This window comes from Poecilia mexicana, unplaced genomic scaffold, assembly GCF_051168715.1.
Source record: "Poecilia mexicana isolate PSO_F unplaced genomic scaffold, ASM5116871v1 scaffold_23, whole genome shotgun sequence".
Lineage (NCBI taxonomy): Eukaryota > Metazoa > Chordata > Actinopteri > Cyprinodontiformes > Poeciliidae > Poecilia > Poecilia mexicana.
Genome location: NW_028263392.1, coordinates 7,582,003 through 7,591,805, shown reverse-complemented (window position 1 = coordinate 7,591,805; position 9,803 = coordinate 7,582,003). Strand labels below are relative to the sequence as shown.

Genomic DNA, 9,803 nt, shown 5'->3' with positions numbered 1-9,803 from the left:
GACAAAGTCTTAAACCAATAATTTCATGGTTTGCGGGTGAGATTGCAGAAATTGTATTGAAATGTGTTTTCTGAGATTCCACATTTCTTTTATTTTCATTGAGTCCCTATTTTTAGCAAACGTATTTGGTTTTTACATTTTCAGTCATTGCTAATGTGCTGAAACTCAAACCTGACATCTTGAGGTGAGCACAGAAGATCATAAAATAATATCAAGACTGTTGAAATCTGTTTAATAGTTTTCCAGCTTTACATAAAGGAAAGTGGCATTACGATACATATATAGCTCCCCATCCGTGGCCTTAATGTTGCAATATGTACCAAAAAAAAAAAACTGCTGGGTTTATGCTGTTTGGACAGAAAGCATTAAACACTTTGTCAAATATTGTGACCCAAAAGTTGGGTTGCAAAGAGAGGGAAGCTTGTTATTCTTCTCAGTCCACCATTTTGAACACCTACAAAGACCTGATCAGACCTCAGTCAACCAGAAATGAAAAAGTTGAAAATGATGCTGTATAATAATGTTAACGTCACGTTTTCCCTATGTACGTGTGGCTTTTCTGTTGGAATTCTGGCCTTACACTAACCCCTGAAACTTTTCCATATTCAATGCAGTACTCGGTTAGAAAAGCATGCCAAATTAGGTTGTTTGTATCCCAGCAGTTTTTAAAATATATCAACAATACCAGCATGGATTGTGTTCATCTTGTGAATAACTCAGACCACATACCACCCTGTAGCTGAATTTTTTCAACAAAGGCAAATAAATAAATAAAATACACATGTATAAAAGTTGATTGTGTTTTATAAAAAGCAAAACAAATTAATCATATCAATTTGTACATAAAAATCTTTGTTTTCTAACGTCAGTGATTGTTCTTGTAGTCTACAAATGGTTCTTAATGTTTTGAGTGCAAGCTCCGTTTCAACATTTTCAAAAAAAAAAAAAAAAAAAACTAAGTAAAAAGATCACAAGAACAAGTGTTTTTTGTGCAGCGTAGTGGCCTTTCTATACATTTATTTCATTCTAAATAGTGTTTTAAATATAGGCTCCAGGAGTCGTCATTTGTCTTTATTTACCATGAAAAGCGTCTCTGCGTTTTAAACATTTTTGATCTTGTGTTTCCAAAAAAAGTCCAGCTAAAATTCTCACTTTTTCCTTTTAGACATCATGCTCTTTTTGTACAGTACATGGTCCAGAATAAGTGCCGACAACCCATTTTAATTTGGAAATCAAAAATTTCCAGTGTATTGTCACAAAAAACAGATACTAGTTACTGAACTACCATGTGAAGATTTCTCATGACAACTCATGACAAGGTCCTATTCTTATTTGCTTTCCAAAGTCCATTATATACAATATATTTTCTTTACTCTTAAATTTACAAACCTGTAATACACAGCGCCAGCAGCAACAAGGATAAGAAACTGATTGTGGGTGTGGTCAGAGATGCTTTACCTGAAAAAAAAAAAACAACATAAAAAAAGTTAATAATAAAAACAACTAGAAGTTTATTTAATAACCCACTATTATCTTAATTCTTACCCTTAATACTTATCATCCTGACTGGGCCATCTCCGCCTTCATAGCGACCACGAACCATCAGTTCATAGTCACCAAGCTGAGGCATTGGGAAGTCCATAAAGTGCCAGCCAGTGATGTAGACCTTCCCGTAGATGTACCCCGTCTTCCTAAACATGACCTGACAAAGGAATAAAACCCCAGTAGACTGTAAAAAATCCTAGCAGCTTTAAAACCTGAATGCATTCTTACTATAGAGAAGAAACAACACTAACTGCACCCACCTTGTAGTACAGGGGGAAAGAAACATTCCCAAACCAGTCATACTGGATGTGATCCCACCACACGTACAACCATTGTCCGGTCCAGGTGACGTAGCGCCACATTCTGGGAGGCTCAGAGGGTGCTGCGGAGAAACGGTTTACATATTTTAAAAGTATTTTAAAAGCCTTATTACAGATCTGATTGTCCGTTTTCATGTCGCTCTTACGTGGCCTCTTTGTGAACATCTCGCAGTGTTCGCCGGGAGGTCCAAAACCTGCTCCGTTGAACGCCCGGACCTCGATGAGGTAGTGCGAATCTGGCAGCATGTTCTCCAGCCGGGTCTGATTGACTGTAGCTGGAACGAATATGCGATTTGCCCCCGGTTCTGGATCGTCATACTTTCTCCAGTATTTGATCTATGTAGTAGGATACATTTTTGTAAGTCTTGTGTTTTTTTTTGTGGATAGCATGGTAGGCATATGTAGTAACTTGGGAAATAGTGACAAAGTGAAGATGGATACAAATTTGGATTCAAGTGTGTATGATAGTGTTGTCAACATTGATGTAAAGGGCAAAGAAACGGCTAGAAAAACAAATTCATTTGAGTTTCCATTTATTTTATCACATCCTATATGAAAAAAGCAAATATGGCTACAGTTATTGAAAAAAAAAGATGATCATGAGACTGAAACTACTGCAGTACAAATAATTAATTTTTTAGAAAATAGTGTGGAACCAAAATCTACAGAAAAAGATCTTGTACAGTAACTTTAATCTACATCTGTGATTTGAAAAAAAAACAAACAAAAAAACTGTCAAGATCGTTAATATAATTTCCATACCTACATGACATCTCATGATAAGGCATTTATTTGAATAAACTCCATGTAAAGCAGTATAAACTCAAAGATTTCTTTTCAAGAGTTGTATAGGTTTGTACCTCGAAGGTCTTGTTCACAGACCATTAAATTCATATTGAACATTTTGACCTTCTATCATGTCATTAATTATAGTCTTTATTCTGTTATGTAACGGTGCAAATTTGACTGTTGATACTATTTTTAAAACAAATCCAAGCATTTCTTGACATTTCTTGACATTAAGCTGATCTAGTTTAAAAAATGGGAGGAAAACCTCCATACCTGGTATCCCTCAATGTACTGCTGCAGTCCAGTTCCAGTATCAACCACAGGCAGCCACCAAACCACAGCTTCAGTGGAAGACACGGGCCTGGCGTAGACATCTGTGGGAGCTTCTATTGGGACTGGGTGACAAGAAAAAAAAAAAACCATATACATTTGAATTTACAAACTTCTAAAATTATACTGTGCACCAGAAACTGAGATTACCGGTAAATGTGATTAGAAACTGATAAGGCGTATATCTAAAACCAAATTCTCACCATCTCTTGGATAATAGATGACCTTGGTGAGGCTGTACGGTCCATCTCCTTTAACATTGAATGACTTTATCTTCACCTGGAACTCTCGCACCAGGAAGTCCTCTTCGGTCGGAATGAAGTAGGAGTCTATGTGAACGTGTCGTCTCGTCTCAGGGTCCGAGATGGTTACATAAAACCAGTCGTAGGCATTGTGAGGCTTTAACGCAACGATGTACCCAAATTTCTTGCCATAGAAATACCAGGGCTGAACAGGCTGACGATTGCCAAATAAAAAGGAAATCAATGTACATTAGAAACTTAGAGGAGGCATGAATTTAACTTGTGAGTTTGGAAGCTTACGGTCCACGTGATGACAATCTCGCCATTTCTACCTCCATATCCTGCCACGTCTGTGGGAGAAACGACTGGAGCTGCACAAAAAAAGCGGCCTTTTGTTAGCTTTTCCTAAAAATCTGCCATATGGCACAATCATAAATAAAACAATTGTCAATGTACTTACGGGCATCCCATGTTTTGATCTTAAGCGAAGGTATACTGGCCTCCCCGGATCCGTACTCATTGGTGGCGATGATCCTAAACTGGTACTCCATCCAAGGGTATAAATCTGTGATGTCTGCTTTCTCCAGAGTCCCATCGAGAAAACTTGGAGCTGAGGGACGCAATTAAGGGCTGCTTAAAATTTGACTGAACTACAGCTTATACTGGAATTGCGTTCATTGCTGGTGGCCGTCTTTGGAGCAAGATGGCCCTCTGCTGGCCTAAATCAGGACTCACATGTGCTGGCATTCCTCCAGTCATCTTCATTCAGAGCCCAGAAGTGTCTGGTCTGAACAGTGTAGTACAGGATGGGGCTGTTGTGCTCAGCTGGTTTGGACCACAAAAGTTTCACCCAGGTGTCGCCGATCTCCTCGATCCGGAGCACACCGGGAGGCCCGGGAACACCTGGAGGTTTCACGTGCAATCGATTTAAAACACAAGTGCAAACGACAGATGGTGGTCTCGGTTATTATTTTCATGCACTGAATTACCTACGACTTTCAGGTCAGCATAAGCGGTGTCGTCATCCACCACGGTTTGAGCGGTGCAGGTGTAGCGACCTTCGTGCCAAATCTGTGCATTTTTTATCCTCAAGTCACCGACTCCATCTTCACTCTGATCAACACAAAAAGCAACGGATTTTTCACATCCAACTGTGAAACATGTTTTCAGTAATTACATGCAAATTCTCAAAAACTAAAACGCTTTTCAAGGTTAAAAAAAAATGCTTAAAATGTTGACTTACCATTACTCGCTCATAGTGTTGCCACTCGGCATTGAAGTCAATGACTCTGAAGTCAATGGCCCAGATAAAAGTGATGTCCAGCATGGGGTCGTGTGAAGCAGCGCAGTGAAGAATCACCTCGTCTCCAACTCTAACCTCGGAGTCTTCAGGCGCTACAGTTATACTTGTTGCTTCTGAGAATAAAAAAAACAAAAACAAAACTAATCTTAAGTTGGACAACAATAAGGAATTACAATATTGTAAGTGAGCGTAAACATATCTTTTATCTTTTGCCTTTTTCATATTACATTAAATATTTATTTTCAGTTTAATGCTAGGACTCATCATGTTTTTACCAAAAATCTTCTTGTCTGTAGTAATTCCTCGGAAGAGAATTATGCTCACTGCAACATATTTATCCTTCATTATACATAGCAGTGGGCAATGAGGAATTTTACCAAGTATTTATTCTTTCTTTTATACCAGACACAACTGAATGTGTGTGTTTTTTAAGTTGTTAAATTCTTTCCCAATTTTTCCATGAATTAATAAATTTGCATAAAAAAAACTCTAAAGGACTTCAAAACCTTAAAAAAAATCTGACATAAAATCACAAATTTCAACTTTTTTAGACAACAGAATTGGAGACAGTAAGCCAACATAACATTTTTTATAAAACAAGTCCAATTTTGACAGGCAGTTAACATGCTGATGTTAAGCTCACTTTAAATAATTTCATTTTAACCCTCTGCAAAACAAAAAAATACCTTAAAAAAGTTCTGACTAAAGTTATTCTAAGTTTCTAAGTTCTATGTTTTTGATTAAAAACTAGTTAGCTTTAAAGGCAATAATTGTACTAAAAAAACGACAAAAAGCAGAGATCTGGGTGAATGAATGCTGCTACTATGATAGACCTAACCTGTGATGGTAAGATATCCTGAACTCTCGGCCTTCCCTCTGTCGTTCTCGGCGAAGCAGGTGTAAAGGCCTTCGTCATTTTTGGTGGCGTTGCGGATCTCCAGGCCCCCATCGAACATGACAGAAACACTGCAAGCAAGCAGAATCAAGTCAGTTCATTAGAAAGTTGTTTGTGACTTTTCTGTTTCACAGAAGAAATTGCTTCTGCTGACCGTGAACTGTTGAAGAGGACCTCTTTGCCCTTTGTCCAGGTGAATCGAGGTTTCGGAGCGGCTCTCGGCTTACACTCTATTACCACGCGTCTGTCTCTGGCTCCAAGAAGATACTTCTTTACTGGGTTGAGCTCGAATGTTGGAGCCCAGGCTGGTGGGAGATGATAGGTGGGGATTTAAGTTTGAAGAACCGTCTTACAAAAAAAAAAAAAAGGATTGCTTCCTTCGCCCCCAAGAGCTTACCAACAACTCGCAGCTCAGCGTTGGCATATTTGATGCCCCAGTAGTTTTCAGCAATGCACTGGTACATCCCAGAGTCATCAAAAGTTAGACTGGAAAACTTCAGCTCGCCTTTGCCATACTAGAGGAACCACATGCAAGAGAGGAGTGCAGTTTTGTGGTTAACGACAAAACTTCAGATTGCACAAATTCTTTAAAAAAAGCTTACAAAGAGATTTTTTACCATATATCCATCTTTGTACCAACGGATGAAAGGGAAAGGTTTCCCTGAAGCCACACAGCGCATTGTGTGTTCTGATCCAATGTCCACTTGAGTGTTGTTGATCGTTTCCGCCCATTCAGGTGCAGCTACATGAAGATAACAAGTATTATTATTATTATTATTATTATTACATACAAAAAAAGGTAAACATTTAACTTGACTTACATTCCACATAAAGCCAGTTTTTATGCCAGTCCTTTCCTTTGGTGTTGATGGCTTCGCATTCGTATGATCCAACGTCTTCATACTGAACATTGTACAGATGCAGCACAGCGCCTGATTCGCTGATCTCATGATTTGCAGGGAGGTCAGTGGCGTCCACCTTCCTCCACACAATATGTGGGATGGGACTGAGTGAGCAAGGCGATAAACAAAGACAGGAACTCAATACTTAGAGAACAGTATTCACTTTTATCGCATTGCAAACGCATTTACAGCATTTAACTTTCTTTACTACAAAAATAATTTTTGCAACATTTTTAGTGGTTTTAGAGCATGTGTTTTTCAAAAACTATAGCTGCGGCTCTACAGACTAGATCACGGCCTTCCATAGCTCAGTGTTTTGTGTCTGTGTCCAGCCTGAATTTATTTGCAAGTGCTCTGCTAATTTTTATCATGTTACAAAAGCCTACCAAGAAAGCTTTAAAAACATACTTTCCAAGAGCAAAGCACTCCAATGTAATATTTGAGGCCAGCATTGCAGTGGTGTCTGGAAACTTGACCCTAATGTCAGCTGGGTACTTTCTCTCCTCACCTGGGAAAAAAACCCAACAAAACTGACAAATATAAATGACGCTAAACATTAAACTTTTTTATTTAAGCCTGCCACAGATTACGACCAACCGTCTTCTGGCGGTAAAGGGATGAGAGGGATGAACTTGGAGTAGACGCTCTTTCCTATGACGGGACTGGAGACAAAGCAGGAGTAGTTTCCAGCATCCTGAGCTTCAACCTTTGCGATGTACAAGTTCCCCGTCTTCTGGGAGACGAACCGACGGCGGTCTGTGGGCAGGAATACTGGGAACTCGTTGAAGATCCAACGATAGCTTACTTCCTCTGAAAATAAAAGCATAGACGAGAGGGTAAGGTGAAATTTGAACATCTAAACACAAGTGTTAAACAATTACAAATCCTAATTGTTTTGACCGATGAAGAGTGCATACATACGTGGCCAGGCTTTTGGTGGGACACACAGCAGAACTGCTCCCTGGCCTTCTTTGACATACACTGGTTCCCTCTCTTCATCAGGAAACTCTTCAATATCTACATGAGAAAATAAAAAAAAAAATAATAATAATAATGATGAAATCTTGAAGCTTCGGATTGGTTTTTACCAATCTTTCAAAGCCAAGTTAGTGTCATAGATTATTAGTTATATAATTTATGCCTGTGCTCACATCCAAACTTGATTCGGGCCTCCTTGCTGAGAACAGTGCCGTAGATATTACGGGCCACACACGTGTACGTCCCAGCGTGTTTCTTCTGGATCGGGTTAGTGATAACCAGGTTTCCTCCAACTAGGCTGTAGTGTTCATCGGGTTGTTCCATCAGCTTGATCTCCCAGTTATCCCGGCGCCACCTGTGCAGGAAAATACCACGCCTGTGGCGTTGCGAACCAGAGATACCGTGCACAAAGAAATGTCCTCCTTACCTGTACGTAGCTGGAGGATTTGCGCGGGCCCTGCAGTTCATGGAGATCCTCTTATCGGGTGAGTCATCGGTGTAGACCACATCCATAGGCTCTTCTTCAAAAATGGGACCATAACCAGTAGCGTCCTCTGAGACAATATAAGAAAATATGTTAGTTTGTGTTTTAAAAGCTCACTAAAAAAGCCTTGGTGTTTTAAACTCACCTCCATATATTCTGGGTTCACCAAACAGGACCGCCACTAGTCAGGAAGAAACATAGAAACATTGTCATGAGCCCCAACGATAAGAATGCATTGAGTTCACACTTGACTGCAATCTGTTCTACCAATGTATTTTTAGTCTTACATGTGACGGACACAGAGGAGAAGAGGCCCAGCAGCAATAAAGGTGTGGAAGCCATGATGGTTCAGCTAGGAGAGTCTGTGCAACCGAGTAAGTTAGATGGAGGGAAAGTCGGGAGCACGGAAGGAGGAGGATGGACAGGGCATGAACTGGAGTGGGCTGAGAGAGACCAAAACAGAAGACATGTCATCTAAAAAAATGGGATTTTGTCCAGAGAGGAAGGTACAGTGAATATTCAGTTTGATCCCCCTGACTGGTGACTGGCTGTTTGACATCTTAAATCAGATCCGTTTTGAGTCAGTAAATGCATCATACCTAAGGGGTGTGGAAGATGTTACAAGGGGATGAAGAATCAAATGTATTTCTATTTCTTTCTTGTAAGAAAGAAAAATATTAGTAAAGAGGAAGAAATTGAATTCAGACAGTGCGCAGAGGTGTACAAAGGTTTTTTCATTCGTATTGGCCATTAAATGTCTGAGGTTTGTTCATGTTTTATAAGGAACAAGACTGTAAGCAGATAACAGTAAGGCAGAATAATTTATTTTGATAATTTCCAGCATTCATTCTCGGTGTATTATGTAACATGTTGGATTTGGAAATTTCAGCAGCCTTCTACATATTTAAGGTTTCTGTGGGAAAGACAGGTTTAGCAATAAAAGTTGCTCTCTTTACACAAGATACTAAGACTAAATTTGAATTTGGACTTGTTTTGTCTTTGTTTTAAAATAATTGTAAGGCCTTTTTTGCAGTAACTAATCTCTTACAAACAAGACATTGCCTCATGTCTAAGTGTAAGTATTTAATGACTGCATTGTAGCAGGAACACTGGGGAAAATGTTTAGATAATTTTTTTCTTGTCAAGAAACCAATTTTTCTTGTCAAGAAAATTTTTTAAATTTTTCCTGTCAAATTGAACAAAAATCAGAAATCATCGACAGAATTCTGAATATTAAATCTCTAATTTTGTCCCATTGTGGTTGACTGTTTAATCAGCATATATGAACCTGGACATGTGTAAGTAGGGCGACATGTGAGACTTTCCAGAACAAAAATGCTCCAAGCTGACCTATCTATCTGCAATCCTCCTAACAAATATGAACGATTAAGGACGTCAGTGACTCAGCAGAAAAAAAAAAAGGCTACAGAGACATGCTTGCCTGAATCGCAACAATAATTCCCCATAAGAGCAAAACAGAAAGAATCTCTGCAGTATGCAGTGTGTCTGGCTGTATAATTGCACAGTAAGGAAGAATCAGACAGGCTGAGTTAGAGGTTTAAGATTAAAACAGATACAGAGGGGAGCTGCTATATATAGCAGAATGCAGAGAGTTCTGGGAGAGGGATCAACCTTCTGTGTGCAGACACAAAACATTATGCTGGAAAATTACACAACTAAATATACAAACATTTTCTCTTGAAGAAAATTCTGATTGAAATGGATATTAAATCGAGTAAGTTATTTTTTTGTTGTTTTTTATCTCTGTTGTTTTATATGAAATGCTTTATATGATTAAGCATTTCATATAAAATGAAAACATAGCAAGGATGGGAACAGATACATTTTGCATGCACCATGTGTAGAAGGACACATGGTGACCCTGTACAGTGCCTGTATAAAAGTATGTGCCTTCTTAGGACTTGTGTGTTTTTTTTTGTCACATTCAGACTATCAGATAAATTAGAATATCAGACAATGTACAGAAGATGTAGTTTTCAAATAATTTAAGTGAA

General features: G+C 38.8%; 1 protein-coding gene across 1 annotated transcript; it reads right to left on the bottom strand.

Moving 5' to 3' along the window:
- Window positions 1–211: 211 nt before the first annotated feature.
- cntn1b (contactin 1b) lies at window positions 212–8,145 on the bottom strand. The gene is made up of 22 exons (XM_088003081.1): window positions 8,076–8,145; window positions 7,934–7,969; window positions 7,732–7,858; window positions 7,478–7,659; window positions 7,248–7,343; window positions 6,924–7,136; window positions 6,735–6,834; window positions 6,246–6,430; window positions 6,042–6,166; window positions 5,822–5,939; window positions 5,579–5,729; window positions 5,368–5,495; window positions 4,470–4,642; window positions 4,216–4,339; window positions 3,962–4,129; window positions 3,687–3,836; window positions 3,527–3,597; window positions 3,188–3,440; window positions 2,928–3,049; window positions 1,806–2,201; window positions 1,546–1,702; window positions 212–1,458 (listed from the first exon to the last, which is right to left on the bottom strand). The coding sequence occupies exons 1-22, from the start codon at window positions 8,128–8,130 to the stop codon at window positions 1,382–1,384; spliced, it is 3,207 nt and encodes a 1,068-aa protein (XP_087859207.1). The 5' UTR covers window positions 8,131–8,145; the 3' UTR covers window positions 212–1,381.
- Window positions 8,146–9,803: the final 1,658 nt, after the last annotated feature.

Excerpts from the sequence above, each read along its gene's own strand:
- cntn1b (XM_088003081.1), bottom strand. The coding sequence starts at position 8,130 with ATGGCTTCCACACCTTTATTGCTGCTGGGCCTCTTCTCCTCTGTGTCC. Across the intron at positions 6,835-6,923 it reads CCCTTTACCGCCAGAAGACG|GTGAGGAGAGAAAGTACCCA; the intron begins GTTGGTCGTAAT and ends TTTTTTTCCCAG. Across the intron at positions 4,340-4,469 it reads AACACTATGAGCGAGTAATG|AGTGAAGATGGAGTCGGTGA; the intron begins GTAAGTCAACAT and ends TGTGTTGATCAG.